General features: G+C 41.9%; 1 protein-coding gene across 1 annotated transcript in view; it reads right to left on the reverse strand.

The window, feature by feature from the left end:
* CTTNBP2 (cortactin binding protein 2) overlaps positions 1-16,513 on the reverse strand; it is a 164,589-nt gene that overhangs the window by 71,634 nt on the left and 76,442 nt on the right. Inside the window, exon 4 of the mRNA XM_040411467.1 lies at positions 6,724-8,356. Coding sequence (XP_040267401.1) covers positions 6,724-8,356 — 1,633 coding nt within the window. The remainder of the gene's footprint in view (positions 1-6,723; positions 8,357-16,513) is intronic.

Below are 16,513 nucleotides of genomic sequence, written 5' to 3' on the forward strand. Positions count from 1 at the left end.
GTTTATTTTATATATGTACACTCCTGTGAGAGGCGGGGAGGGAGATCTGTGGATGACACTGTTATAGGGAGGGAGATCTGTGGATGAAGCTGTTATGGAGGGGGAAATGGGGATGACACTGTCATGGGGTGGATCTGTGGATGACACATATAGCATAAGATGCTATATACGGTATGTGGCATCCACAGATCCCCCCCATAGCAGTGTCATCCACAGATCCCCCTCTCTATAAAAGTGTCATCCACAGACAGCTGGACTTTTCTTCCCTGTTGCGGTTTTAGGTATTGGGTAAAGTATTGCAGCATTTCTAAGCGTACTTGTGTAAATGTATCGTTGTTATAGCTGCCCCCCCTACTTTTGTCCTGGCCCCCAGTGTGCCCCCCCAAAATTTGAAAGCTAGAGACGCCACTGCTGTTCCAGCAGGGAAACAGTGTGAAAGTAGCCTAACTTGCATGCATGTACATATGTGTGTAGGCAACATAAAACAGCTGATCGGTGGGGGATGCGGGAAGACTCCTGGCAATCTGGTATTAATGGCCTATCCTGAGGATAAACCATTAATATCAAAATCTTGGATAACCCCAAACCAGCCCACAGCAATTAACATCTACGCTTTTCTTTATACTTCATTATCTTTCTGTATCTCATTTAGAATTAAACAGCAGATATTCCATCACGGCAGCAGTTTGGGCAGATCTTCAGAAACGGTCAGCTTTTTCTCCCAGATATCTCTAGTCCCTATGAGGGTTTCTTGTTTGTAAGAAATCTTAAGGCCTCCTTCACATACAAATTTGCTATGGTATTTTTTTACATTTAAAAAAAAAATACCATAAAAAGTAAAACCACTTGCAGCTTTTTGCATAGCATCTGTTCCTTCTGACCTATTTTTGTGATCAACTTGATAAAAACTGTAGTAAAAATGTGCATGTCTGTCCTGCTTTTACTATTTCCCACAGACTTTCAGTTAACAGCTGGAGCTGGTCTTTTTTCCCCAAAAATATGCACCAAAAATGCATGTGCAAAAAATTGCAGAAAGCCCCCCCAAAAAAGCTATATGTGAACCTACTCTGATAGTGCATAGGGATTCCCAGAGAAAGGAGACAACTTGTGAAAAACTAAAAATTTCTGCACTGATACTGGAAGATGTAATGGCTTTATCTTAAAAACAAGAGACAAAAGGTTAGAGGGGGTTTCTGGTTCCCAGCAGACCCCACAAATCCACTTATATGCTCATAACTCACATTCATTTTAGAATATTTTTTTAAATATACTTACTGTCTCAAAGTTGTGTGGATAGGCCACTCAGGTTCCCAGTCATGTGACTCCTCTTCTGAAAATTCTGCATCTGCTGATGTAACACCCTTTAGCAAGTCTAGGCTACAGATGAGATGTCACTTCTGCAGCCCAGGATAAGGTAGATGCTGTGAATTGGGCCAGAAGTATTCATTTACCTGGTGCATGCGCAGATGAGGCAGATTCAGGACTTTGCACCAGTGGGGTATCTGGCCCGATCCACAGCACCTACTCCATCCTGAGCTATGGAAGTGATGCCCCATCAAAACCTGATATGGACCTGGCAAGAACGTGACTTTGGTGGATGCAGGATTTTCAGAAGACAACCGTCACATGACCAGGTCCTCAGCAGCTGATCCATGCAACTCTGAGACAGTAAACATACTACAAACATTTTTTTAAAGATGAATTATGAGTAACTAATATGGATTTGAGGGCCTCGCTGGGTCCCGGAAATCCCCTTTCATAAAATGTATGACAAATATACAGCTGCATGTAAAATCTACCGGTGTGCAGCCTAATAAATGTAATAAAATATCATACATTTAATAAAGCCTAATAAATTTAACAAAATGTTGAAAATCGCTTCAAAATTAAACTTTCTACAAAATAATCAAGGTAAAACAATTAAAAAATTTAACAATGTTACAAAATTTGTAGCCATTAAGTAAATCTAGCCCATTAAGCCATTTTAAAGGTTTTATAGGGAATTTGGTGGAATCCAGTAAGTTTGCTGAGGAAGCCTCTAAGCATTCTGTTAACTCTGCCACTGCCAAAAGACTAGGAAAACAAACATAAAAAAAGTTTAAGATAAATTTGACATAGTATACATTACATTTTTTTTTTTTTTCTGTATAAAGTCTATTAGGGAAAATATCAAAATGTAAATGCAGAAAAAAGACAAAATAAATTTTGCCATGCTAGCAAAATTATTTTTCTTACCATTCATCATGTCTAACTTACTTTTCAAGAAAGGTACAAATCATTTAAGAAGCAAAAGAAAAATGTGTCATACAAAAGAAGCCAACAAGTGAAGCATTTGCTTAAGCCGGAAAACATGCAGTAATGGAAAAGGGAGCAGGGACAGAAGAACAGCTTCTGGCATCAGCTTCAGAATGTGGAAATGGTTAATTTGAGAGCCAAAAATCAATCTTTCAATCTTTTTGCCCTTCTTCCAAGCCAAATCCCATTCATTGGACAAATTATTGCATCGTAAGGAGGTGAAGACAGAGATTTTGCAATTTGAAGTAAAATAATTGTAGTTTAATACAAAAATAAATATCATGGGGTATGAAAATCTATGAGCTTAAAATTAACCAATAACTCAAATGCATCATGCTGGAAATAAAAAATGAGTCATTTGAAAGCAAACTATAGTTAAAACGACTGCATGTCTTTTATAGCTGTTGCAATTTGCCAAGAAAAAAAGAAAAAATATATAAAAGAAGTATTGTTTGCCATTTATCTGCTGTTTTACGCCTTTTTAAGAATCTAAAGGACCATTACACCTAAAATACTTTCTTACTGCATTAAAGAGCTACTAACAGGTCAGAAGGTCTGCAGAAAGTCATCTTTACAGGAGAGTCAGGTATAAACTGCTGGCTTCAGTTAACAAGGGGTTTACGGCTGACCACAAACAACTTCAAGGGCTGAGAACCAGGATAAATGTCAAACCTAGCCACACCCTCACACAACCTATAACCATGTATAGCCATATCAAACATCAAGGCTCTATCGCTACCTTTTACTGCAGAAAGTTTTGGTTCTAAGACCTGGTCATAACTGCATTAGTGCCCATAAACTGACCCTGCTACTTAAAAGGGTTTTCCGAGATTTTAATACTGATGGACCTATCTTCAGGATAGGTCACCAGTATTTGATCGGTGGGGGTCCGACACCCAGGCTCTCGCTGATAGGCACTGGCACTTCTGTGAGCGGCGCTGCCTTCTCGAAGCTTACCAAGCATAGTGCCATGCCATACATTGTATAGCGGCTATGCTTAGCATCAAGCTCAGCACCGCTCATATCAAAGGGACGGAGCTGTGCCTAGGCCATGTGACTGATGAACGTGTCCTCACTGGCCTAGGGAAAGCTGAGAGAAGGCTGCGAGCACTGCTGCCTTCTCAAACAGCTGACCGGTGGGGGCCTCAAGTGTTGGACCCCCACTGATCAGATACTGATGACCTATCCAAGATAGGTCATCAGTAGTAAAATCGCAGAAAGTCTCTTTAACATTATCTATTACTTGATCACTATTAGGTTACTACATTTTGAATATGACCACTAAATAATTTTTTGTCGACTGTACTTTTGGGCCTTGTATTAACAGATATAAGGATGGTCAATATTTTAGTAGTATGTTAGTAGCTCTTTAGATAAGCCAAATAGTATTCTAGGTTTGCTGGTTCTTTTCAACACTATATCTACCATTAAAATGGGTTCTACAGATTTATTAAGTTGGTGCTAAAGGTGCGCTCAGTGTTTTATTAACCTCATGTTGGAGCCTCAGAGCTGATATCTTCTTGTGAGCCACAGAAGCCATTATTCTGGATGTTGATCAGTTTTACAGTTTGATCAATCAGTTCTACAATACTGGCAACTAAGAAGATAATTCCTACTGTGGCGTCTCTACATGGTTATGGGGGCAGTCATCCTTACTGAACTGCTGTTAACAGCATTTAGTTATTTGCTCTACGGCAGCAACATGGACCATAGGAAACCACAGACAGGAGATGTACACTGACTTCTAAGAGAGAGTGTTGTGGGCATGCTCTGTGACCTGTGCAGAGATCTTTGTGTAGGGAGAGATAAGTAGATAAACTGTGACCATCACTTATTGTTAAGGTGGATTCTGTGTTATCTATACAGAAGTGTTACCTGTCATGAAGTGATGTCTAGAGCACAGGAGGCATCAGCCTATTATTAGGATTTAGAGGATATAGAGGATTTCTTTTAAAATATATGGACATGAAGCAATAACAAAATCACTAAACATTCTTTAACACAAAAACTTGATTTAAACAACGAACATTTTCTGATGATGCATTCCTTTTAAAGGGGTTGTCCGAGTTATGAAAAAAAAAATATATAGCACTGAAAATCTGATGGGCAGCAATATATAACTAAGCTAAGCAAGTTTCAGGCAAAAAAAAAATAAAAAAATAAAAATATATATATATATATATATATATATATATATATTTCCTCATTTCCCTGGTTCTTTTCTGGCCCTTTGTTTACATGCAATAAACACAATCTCTGCCCCTCCCCCTGCTCTGCTAAGGGAGTAAATACAAGTGCTGCCCTGAGTGACATGTCTGCCTGCTGGGAGACTCTGCAGCATGTTGTACGTGTAGGACTACAAGTCCCAGCTGTATAATGACACTGCTAAGGGAGTGAATACAAGAGCTGCCCTGAGTGACATGTCTGCCTGCTGGGAGACTCTGCAGCATGTTGTATGTGTAGGACTACAAGTCCCAGCTGTATAATGACACTGCTAAGGGAGTGAATACAAGAGCTGCCCTGAGTGACATGTCTGCCTGCTGGGAGACTCTGCAGCATGTTGTATGTGTAGGACTACAAGTCCCAGCTGTACAATGACACTGCTAAGGGAGTGGATACAAGAACTGCCCTGAGTGACATGTCTGCCTGCTGGGAGACTCTGCAGCATGTTGTATGTGTAGGACTACAAGTCCCAGCTGTACAATGACACTGCTAAAGGAGTGGATACAAGAACTGCCCTGAGTGCTGGGAGAATAAACAGCAACTTGTAAGTTTAGAACTACAAGTCCCAGCTGTATAATGACACTGCTAATACACACAGGATCTTCCCCCTACCTTCTTGTGCAATGCTCTCTCTAGTCTGTCAGCTCCTGTGCCCAGAATTGTCACTGCTGCAGCTACCCAGTCTGTGCAGCTGAAGGGGTTAAGAATCCTAGGAGAGAGCAGTGAAGAGGGGGGGGGGGGGGGGCGTGGCCAGCACAGCGACCTCTCGTTTACAGGCTTGTAAACGACCTTTATCAGAGCAGGAAAAGAGAAGCTGACATCACAGGTCATGTGACCCTCAGTAAAATCTGAGAAACCAGCCACCGGAGATAAAGGGAGTGAATTGGAAAGCTGTTATATTTGCTTAGTTAGGAACATAGAAAGAACAAAAAAATAACTCGGACAACCCCTTTAATAAGGATTTTCTGAAATTTAACAGAAAAGCGGTAAAAGTGTAGTGAGAACTTGATAAGTTGTGGGGGCATAATGCACGTTAAAAGAATTGATTATATCGTATTTGTTGTTTATAAGCTTGGGCCTTTGACTATGGAAGGGCAATGTTATAGAATTTATATAAATCAGAAAACAAAAAAAAAACGCTTTAAATAAAGGCACCATATATACTGACCACTTTATATACAGTGCGTCTATATACAATGAAATGTGGATGTGGAAACAGCTTTCCAACATAATTTAAGCTGAAAAACCAGAGGTATATTGCAATAATAACTTCATAAATCTGTAGAACCCCTTGAAGTATAGAGCTGTTAACAGTTACAGGTTTAAGAAGTGCGATAAAACATATTCCTAAGCAAACAGCGGAGAAATACTACGAATTATGACAAGAGGCTCCGCAGAGTCTCTGATAAACTCGGTTTTGGCAATATTACATTAAGAAAGCAGTTACAGTTACTGACCTAACTTCTATCAAGGCAAACGCTTGGGATTTTTTATGTGAAGCTGGGCCTCCTAATTGGCAGAATGTTCTGCTTTTTTCAAAACTGCATGAACAAGTGCAGAGCACAGTAAGCCAAGACTGTTTGATGGAAAATGGCAAATCTAGGAATAAGAAAAAAAGGCAACTTTAGTCCAAACACAATGTATACGCAGCTGAAATGTTCTTGAGCAGCTCATCCGCACTTAACGGAGTCTGCCACCAAATGTCAATGGGATCACTCATAATGGCTACTGAACAAGTCAAGCACTTGAATGCAAAATCATACACTATGTATGTGCAGGACCCCTGCCCATGAGAACGTGACAACTGATCCATTATATAGTCTAGGTCCGGTTCTCTAATTGTATATAGGTTATAAATGCACTCCAACGCTAAAACCCATCTGGCGCACAAGTCTTCTGACTTGCTCTTCACACTATCATATTATTCTTTCAGGTTATTTGCTCGCTCGTGTTGTCGAGGTCATTTTTAAAATGTAAGGTGAAAACCCAATTCTGATACAAATTCGAAAAATGAATTCACAGAAGAAAGTGAAGGAATGTATGCTGTATTGATATTATAATAGAACAGATTCTCATACCCCATGTATGAAAGGAGAATACAATGTGCTATGCAAAGACAGTTTTGAAGAATGAAAGGTAAGGAACAGATAATCACAGACTGATACATTTGGCAGAGTAAACGGCGTAAAGCTGATATCCCATTACCTGATGCTGTTACCAGGAGGCTGTCTGAATCACATGGTGTACAGGATGAGGCACTAACAGGGTGTATGGAGGAGTTACAGGCAATGGTTGTGGGAATGACAAGGGAACTTTCTGAACATGCAGGTTCGGTCCATCCGGGGGACTGGGAAGGCCAAGCACCCACCTGTGATGTGCCTATTGCTGGTATGACACAGCCTGCAGATGCCACAGGTATATCTATAGATGGTTTAGGTGGCAGCTGAGGTGAAGACTTAGATACAGTTTCCTCGTTTACCCTGAATCCATGTGTTGAAGTTGTAGGAGCAGATGTGATGGGTCTATGCTCACTTTTCACCCCAACGTGTGGCGGTGTCTTTAATGGATGATGTGGTATAGATGGAGTCTGGGAAAGCCCAGGCTTTTTTGGAGGAATAGGTGGAGGATTTCCTCTATCAACTCTTGAAACTGAAGTCGATTTAAGTGCAAGCGATGGATGCCCAGTTCGTCCTGCAACTGGTGGATATGTACCGGTTTCCATTGCATGGGAAAACCCAGGTCTCAGTTGTGTATTCCCCTGAGGACTAGTAAACCTAGAAAGGACTTGGGTCACAGTATTTCTAGCCATTTGTTTTGCAACCATCGTTTCACGGCTGTTGGGTGACGATTCTCTTGTCTGAGGATTTTGAGTCGTGTTTCCATTTTGGTCATGCTCATTGGCATTTGCCTGAAACTTAAACTTGGCAGCCTGGATACGAGGGCTGAGACCTGAATTGACAGTTGTGTTAGAGCTAGGTAAATGTAAACTCTGCATAGACTGAGACAGGTAGCTCGGGGAAGCTGGTGTGGTGCAAAATGGAATGTTAGGGTGTGTAGAGGAGCTGCTCGTCTGTTCTGATGAGCAGCCATTCTCTTCCGTCCGGCTAAAATGTAAAGATACTCCATGGTTCGTAGGAAGACCTGTTGATGAATCATTTTGGACTAAATGTCTATCTGTAGCAGGTTTTGCCACTGCGGAATTTGTGCAAACATTCCCCTTTGCACTGCCTGCTATGACATGATTAACTATGGATGGCTTGGCTGGTATTGTCAATGGAGATTTCTTTATACTTTCAGAGTCACCATCGACAACCAATGTATTTGTCTGACAAGAAACAGTACGTGATCCGGGACCTGCAGGCAGAGAGTGCTTCTCTTTAGTCTTGCGAAGAAGAGATAGATTTGCTTTATTATTTTCTTCTCTAGACAATTTCAGTTGTTCAATCATTTTCCTCATCTTGTCTATTTCGTCTTGAAGTTCTTTGGTGTGCGCTTCTTCTTGCGAAAGCTTGGCACGGAGATGCTCTCTTTCAGTATCGAATTCTGAAAGTTGTTTTTTAACTTGAGCCTCCATCTGTGCTTCCATTTGGGACCTGGTCTGTTTTTCAGCAGTTAGGGACTCTTCTAGTTCAGAACTCTTCTTCTTTTCCACTTCCAGTTTTGACACTACATCGTCAAACTTTTGAGCTTCTTCCACTAGTTTATTAGACAAAAGTTTACATTCTTTAACTAGGATTAGTACAACATGTTTATTTTTGGCACGTTCTTCCTCTAGACGAGCCAATAGCTTTTTGTGCTCTTGTTCTATAGCTTGAAGCTGACTTTTCTCTGACTCCAGCTGCATTTAGAAAAAAAGCAAACCATATTACTCTAATGCCCAGAAAATAAGAATGTTACATTCAGCTGTTATCTTGAGTGTATTAATAATATATTAATTAATATTCTTGAATTTCCTATTATTAGCAAGTTGCTTGTTCCATTGAATATAACAGAAGACAAAGACATAAGATGAAAGTAAAGGCAGAAATTCTAAATCATCTCTCAGAGAGACCATTTAATTCATGGTGTCCATGAGATGACTCAGACTCTGTTCATTTTAGAGTCATGGCTTCTGTTATAAACAAAGGCTCTAAACGCTGACAGGCCCCATTTACATGCAACATGAAATTTGGAGATCCTGAGCCTATTTAGCAGGTGCATAACTATAGAGGGAGCAGACACTGCTTTTGTAGCCATGTCTTGGGGCCTAAGGTAGCCCAACAGTCCATTTGTAACACAAAAGAAAATCAGCACTATATAAGGTACAGGCAAAATACAAGTAATAAGAGTAAGGGGGCAAATTGGGGCCTAGAAGCTTCAGATTTTGATAGGTTAATGTGCTTCCTGTAAACCTGACCCTTATATGTATGTGTGCATCTGCATCACAAATATACATATTAGATTGTGATATGAACAATACAATGTATGTACAGCCCTACAGAATATGTAACAATTAAGATAGAACAGAAAAGAATATGTAGTTTAGTGTGAAGAGTAAAATGCATATATTTTGGATAGTAATCTCTCTTTATAATAAAACAGAACAATTTTGCCGAGTACTTTTTGGGTATTAGGGTACTTTCACACTAGCGGCAAGGAACTCCGGCAGGGTGAACAGCCTGTCGGATCCGTGCTGCCGCTATTGCAAGCATGCCCCCGCACTACCGCTCCGGCCCCATTGACTATAATGGGGGCGGGCCGGAGTTCCGGCGGCAGCACGGCAAACATGCAGAGAGGCGGCCGGAATGAAACTACGACATGTCAATGGGGCCGGAGCGGTAGCCCAGGGACATGCGTGCCGGAACAGCCTGCCGGAGTTCCTTGCCGCTAGTGTGAAACTAGCCTCAGACTGGCTAATTATTTAACAGTTCATCGTTAACGAGCGTTCACAGGAACGCTCGTTAACCATAATCCGGCAGTCTGATACTGCCACTCATTCATCAGGCAATTGTGATTTTTAAGAACGCTAAAAAATCATTGTTTGCCGGATCTGCTGCCGGAAAACAACTAGACAGCATGGGGACGAGTGATGGCATGTAATAGCAGTGGTCTCCTCCACTAGCGAGTAGACGATTGCTGGGAAGGAACGCTTCCTTCCCGACGATCGCCTGCAGAATCGGGTTGTCTAATACAACCTTTAGTGTCTTGGGACCTAAAGATCTAATTTCATTCATTTATGCACAATTATGTTAATATTATGATTAACATATAGTTAAATCATAGGAAGAACTTATAAAGTTGGTACTGTACTAATGACCTTTTTAGTGCAAGGTCTTCCCTAGGTTTGTGCTACTGAATTAACAAAGCATGTGGTTAATCTGCTGGTTAATAATTTATTTGCTTGGAAGACTACAAACTTCATCTCCAAGTTAAAAAAGCAACACAATTGTGAGCAGATGCTGCTGATATTACATTCTTCTTTCCTTTGTCATAGCTTCATTTATCTGTTGTGTGCTTACACTGACTTCCTATGCAAATAATGTGCAGACAATACCATTTAATTTTAACCACTTCAAGACCAAGCCTTCTCCCCCCTTCCTGGCCAGACTCATTTTCCTTGTTTTCAGTACATACACCTTTCAAAGCCATAACTTTTTTTTTACTGTTTAGTTATGCAAATAAGTTTTGGGCTTTTTTCTGTGATTCATGGGACTTCATTTTTATATCACTTATGTTTTCATTTTATTTCTAACAGCAAAATATAAAATACAGTATTTTTCAGACTATAAAACACATGTTTTAGCAACAAAAAGGGCCTGTGTCTTATAGTTGGCAGAAGAGTTGCATCGGGTATCGATTCTGTTTACAGAAAATGGCACACGCAAAATGAGCCGCATGCCATGTTTCTCATTAGCAGCCGCATGTGGAGGAGAGCGAGTGTCCCACCCATCCCACTGTGATGCCACTGCCACCACGGAAAACGTGAAGCAAGCGCATCAGCAGGTAACGCTGTCTATACTTCCACCGAGCTCGGGTATAACACCAGCCTGCAGACGATGCCAGGTGATATCCTCACAGGCTTCCAGTCATGAGCAGCTCTTGTAGCGCAATGTATATTACTGTATGGACTATGGATGCAGCTGTGTGAGGATGTATATACCCTGCCATACATTCTGTCTACTGTAGCATTATCCCAGAAAATGCAATCATCCCTCTTCACCACTGATGGCCTGCACGTCACCCACCTAATGATGATCTGTCACCCCTGTAGTGACATATGCAACATATTACCTGTATAGTAATAGTTTATTTTGAACTATTTTCTACTTTCTTGAAAGAGCTCAATCATCCCTGACCTAGGAGCTCATTCATCCCGTGACTCAGGGTGCAAAGGCTGGCTCCATGGTGTTTGTATTTGTGTATATACATCTGTGGAAGTTATGTACTGGATCCGCTACATAACATGCTGCCTGTAAATCTAGGTCAGCTTCCTTGCTGGTGTAGATTTAGACCATTTTGTCTAGAACAGGCGTAGAAAATGATGAATGCCGCTCCCTTCCCAGCCCATGCCACGCCCACTTTTGTAGACCTAGCGTGAGCAGGGAAAAGTCACAGATTGCGCTGCAAAGAACCACAATCTGCGCCAGAAATACGCCTAATATAGATGTATTTCTGTTAGTGAATAACCCCTTAGTGTACTTTTTTGGCTTTTTCTTTTTGGCAGCTCAGCAGTCCCATGCCATGGAATATATTAAACACTAAATATTTCCTTCTGTAGCAGTCAGCACACAGAGATAAATCTCCTATATAGATAGGAAATCCATTATTTAGTTTACTGATACTGCATGGGAAATGTGTTATCTGCCAGTATAGCAGATGTAGACTTTTGGAAGGCAGTATGATAGCTCTATTGTTCTCTTGATAGGCCAAGATAAAGATGTCCACAGAAGAGCATTGTACTTATCAGAGTAATGTGTGGTGCTGTGATTGCGTCACTTATCCCCCTTCTCCCTCCGGCCACAGTGAATGGTCTGACTGAGAACTCCTGCGAGACTTTGTGCTGTGCTCAAGCTCCAAAGGAGGAAGACAGGAAGCAGAATACATGGAATGACTTCAAACAATGATATCCAGAAAACCATCCATCCTTTTGTAAAACAAATTACATACAATATTCACATATAGGCTGTTAACATGTGATAAACAAATATGGTAGAGCTCCTTTGAGTTGAATATATTTTGAGCTAAATTTACCCTACAACCAACTCGGCAATCATTTCAAGATAAAGAGACTATAATGCATTCCAATGGGGTTAATGACAGTAACTGCAGAAAAATGTGTGGACCATAATCACTACTTTATCTTATTTTTCCACATTTTTGAGAGCCTTTAGAAATATTTAAAGGGCTTATCCCACTAACAATACTTATCCCATATCCACAGGATCTGGGATAAGTGTTTGACTGCTGGGGGTCCCACCTGTAGGACCCCAAGGGATTACGAGAACAGGGGTCTGCAAGTGCTGCGCTTGTGCATCCTCCACTCCATTCACTTCTATGGGACTGCTGCGAGCACTGTGCTCAGAAGTGAATGGATCAGAGGATGCACATGCGCACGACCGCTCCATTCTCATGGGACAATTCAGCAGCAATTGCATACCCCCTTTCTCGTGATGCCTAAGGATCCCAGCGGTTGTAACTAGGGCTGGGAGATTAATCAAAATGATTTGATTAATTCACCCTTGAGGCCTCTGACAATTCAGTTTTTTTTTACAGAATCATCAAATCCCTGCTGCGTCACTTGCCTTCCTGCTCACTCGCCGTGTCACCACTTGCTTGGCCTACACGCCCGCCCATCTGCCGTGTAACCTGCTGGGCCAACTCGCCTGCAACGTCACTATATACACTCACCTAAAGAATTATTAGGAACACCATACTAATACGGTGTTGGACCCCCTTTTGCCTTCAGAACTGCCTTAATTCTACGTGGCATTGATTCAACAAGGTGCTGAGAGCATTCTTTAGAAATGTTGGCCCATATTGATAGGATAGCATTTTGCAGTTGATGGAGATTTGAGGGATGCACATCCAGGGCACGAAGCTCCCGTTCCACCACATTCCAAAGATGCTCTATTGGGTTGAGATCTGGTGACTGTGGGGGCCATTTTAGTACAGTGAACTCATTGTCATGTTCAAGAAACCAATTTGAAATGATTCGAGCTTTGTGACATGGTGCATTATCCTGCTGGAAGTAGCCATCAGAGGATGGATACATGTTCTCATTCTGTTTACGCCAAATTCGGACTCTACCATTTGAATGTCTCAACAGAAATGGAGACTCATCAGACCAGGCAACATTTTTCCAGTCTTCAACAGTCCAATTTTGGTGAGCTCGTGCAAATTGTAGCCTCTTTTTCCTATTTGTAGTGGAGATGAGTGGTACCCGGTGGGGTCATGAGCTGTATGCCAAAATCATCAATATTAAAACAAGAAAAGGCTTGAACTACTTCAGTTGTGTTTAATGAATCTAAAATATATGAAAGTCTAATGTTTATCAGTACATTACAGAAAATAATGAACTTTATCACAATATGCTAATTTTTTAAAAAGGACCTGTATATTGAGAGAGAGAGTGGCAGTGTAGGGGTTACTGTACATAGACCGGTAGTGATGGGGTTATGATTTGGGCTGAGCGAAACAACTTTGGCTGATTCACATAAAACTTTGTTGTAATACTGTACGGAGTATTAGAATGTATTGGTTTCCAATGAGCCGAAGTTATTACTTTGCGAAGTCTCGCGAGACTTCATGTAATAACTATGTGAATTAATTATTATTGTAAAAAAAACCTTGATACCAAACTCCGGTTCGGTTCCAAGGCACCACTTAGAACCGAACCCCAGTTGATCAATTGTTAGGTGTCGTCTTGGTCTCATGATGTCAAAATGTGAACAGCATGATTAGGAGGACTGTTTAAATACCAACTGTAATTGAACCAGCAAATTTGGGGCCAAAGCGTAGTAAGCCACTCACCACGTCAAGGTCGCCTCTATTTGAGTGGTCCCTAACACTAGTTCCTACCTGTTTATGGGCCATGACAGCCACACAAAATCCAGGGAATGCAGGTCAGGAGAAGTATATGGTGGGCTCAGCGTGCATGTTGGTACTTGCATCCCCGGATCCGATGAAAGCTGTAATGGCACCAGACGGGGTTAAAAGCAGAGTGTGCTTGGCGTGCACGCTGACCTGCATTCCGTGGATTTTGTGTGGCTGTCATGGCCCATAAACAGGTAGGAACTAGTGTTAGGGACCACTCAAATAGAGGCGACCTTGACGTGGTGAGTGGCTTACTACGCTTTGGCCAAAATGTACACCAATGCCTCATCCAGTATGGAGGCAAATTGCTGGATGTAGAGTGCTATCACATTTGTATTTTTCGTTTGTATATGTATTTCGCCATAGTGATGTGCACCTACATACAGGGTTGTGCTGACCCAATTCCCCCCATTTTTTCTTTGTAGTATATATTGGAGGCGTGGCGATCTCCTTGGAGTCATTGCACACCTGACTAGTCAATCTGTCCTGGAGGCTGGTTTTAAAGTCAGTATAAAACTGAGTCTGCTTATATAGAACCTACCAGTAGCCATTTGGCTCCAGGAGAAGTATATGGTGGGCTCAGCGTGCATGTTGGTACTTGCATCCCCGCATCCGATGAAAGCTGTAATGGCACAGGACGGGGTTAAAAGAAGAGTGTGCTTGGCGTGCACGCTGACCTGCATTCCCTGGATTTTGTGTGGCTGTCATGGCCCATAAACAGGTAGGAACTAGTGTTAGGGACCACTCAAATAGAGGCGACCTTGACGTGGTGAGTGGCTTACTACGCTTTGGCCAAAATGTACACCAATGCCTCATCCAGCATGGAGGCAAATTGCTGGATGTAGAGTGCTATCACATTTGTATTTTTTGTTTGTATATGTATTTCGCCATAGTGATGTGCACCACATACAGGTTGTGCTGACCCAATTCCCTACATTTTTTCTTTGTAGTATATATTGGAGGCGTGGCGATCTCCTTGGAGTCATTGCACACCTGACCAGTCAATCTGTCCTGGAGGCTGGTTTTAAAGTCAGTATAAAACTGAGTCTGCTTATATAGAACCTACCAGTAGCCATTTGGCTCCAGGAGAAGTATATGGTGGGCTCAGCGTGCATGTTGGTACTTGCATCCCCGCATCCGATGAAAGCTGTAATGGCACAGGACGGGGTTAAAAGCAGAGTGTGCTTGGCGTGCACGCTGACCTGCATTCCCTGGATTTTGTGTGGCTGTCATGGCCCATAAACAGGTAGGAACTAGTGTTAGGGACCACTCAAATAGAGGCGACCTTGACCTGGTGAGTGGCTTACTACGCTTTGGCCAAAATGTACACCAATGCCTCATCCAGCATGGAGGCAAATTGCTGGATGTAGAGTGCTATCACATTTGTATTTTTCGTTTGTATATGTATTTCGCCATAGTGATGTGCACCACATACAGGTTGTGCTGACCCAATTCCCCACATTTTTTCTTTGTAGTATATATTGGAGGCGTGGCGATCTCCTTAGAGTCATTGCACACCTGACCAGTCAATCTATCCTGTAGGCTGGTTTTAAAGTCAGTATAAAACTGAGTCTGCTTATATAGAACCTACCAGTAGCCATTTGGCTCCAGGAGAAGTATATGGTGGGCTCAGCGTGCATGTTGGTACTTGCATCCCCGGATCCGATGAAAGCTGTAATGGCACCGGACGGGGTTAAAAGCAGAGTGTGCTTGGCGTGCACGCTGACCTGCATTCCCTGGATTTTGTGTGGCTGTCATGGCCCATAAACAGGTAGGAACTAGTGTTAGGGACCACTCAAATAGAGGCGACCTTGACGTGGTGAGTGGCTTACTACGCTTTGGCCAAAATGTACACCAATGCCTCATCCAGCATGGAGGCAAATTGCTGGATGTAGAGTGCTATCACATTTGTATTTCTCGTTAATAAATATCTCTTTTAATAACCTATATCTTGTAGAAACATTTGCACTCGCTGTGCTACCCAGTATATTATAAATAGTGTACTAAGTCATTCCTATGCACTTCTGTTGCTTAGCAACACCCCCACCTTTGGAGAAGAACCATGGTTTCTCATGTTGAGTGTTACGTAGTGATCACCAAACTACAGAGCAGGAACATAAGAAAGGCCAAGCAGTTGCTTAAAAACTAAGGGGATAATTTACGAACAAATATACGCCATTTTTTGGCGTATATCTGTCACAGTTTGCGGCACAAAAGTTATTTGCACTGGAATCTGCGACTTTTTCCCCGTTTCCACCGTACAGGTCTAAAGGTCTAAAAAAAGGGTGCAAGGTGTGGGTAGGGAAAAGAGCAGGCCAGCAGGTCCATCTCATTTATCATTTTCTACGCCTGTTTTAGGCATAGAAAATGGTCTAAATCTACACCAGCAAGCCGGCGCTTCTACATAACTTAGGAGGATGAACTGCATGTGCAGGAGGGATCGCTAGTCTTCATAAATATCCACCTAAGGCCCCTTTCACACGGGCGAGTATTGTGATCATGTGATGGACCATGTGATGAACGCAGTGACGTCATCAAAGGTCATATTGCTCACAGATGAAGACAGAAGAGATGCGGGCTGTGCGAACAAGTGGATTAAGGTGAGTTAAATTATTATTATTTTATTTTTAACCCCTCCAGCCCTATTGTACTATGCATTCTGTATTCAGAATGCTATTATTTCCCCTTATAACCATGTTATAAGGGGAAATAATACAATCTACACTACAACTAACCCAAACCTGAACTTCTGTAAAGAAGTTCGGGTCTTGGTACAACAGTTGGTTTTTTATCACGTGCGTGCAAAACACATTGCACCCGCGCGATAAAAACGGAACATCGGAATGCAATCGCAGTCAAAACTGACTGCAATTGCCTTCCAACTCCCGCGGGTTTGCCCCAATGCACCGAGACGCATCCGGAC

Source organism: Bufo bufo, chromosome 1 (genome assembly GCF_905171765.1).
Source record: "Bufo bufo chromosome 1, aBufBuf1.1, whole genome shotgun sequence".
Classification (NCBI taxonomy): Eukaryota; Metazoa; Chordata; class Amphibia; order Anura; family Bufonidae; genus Bufo; species Bufo bufo.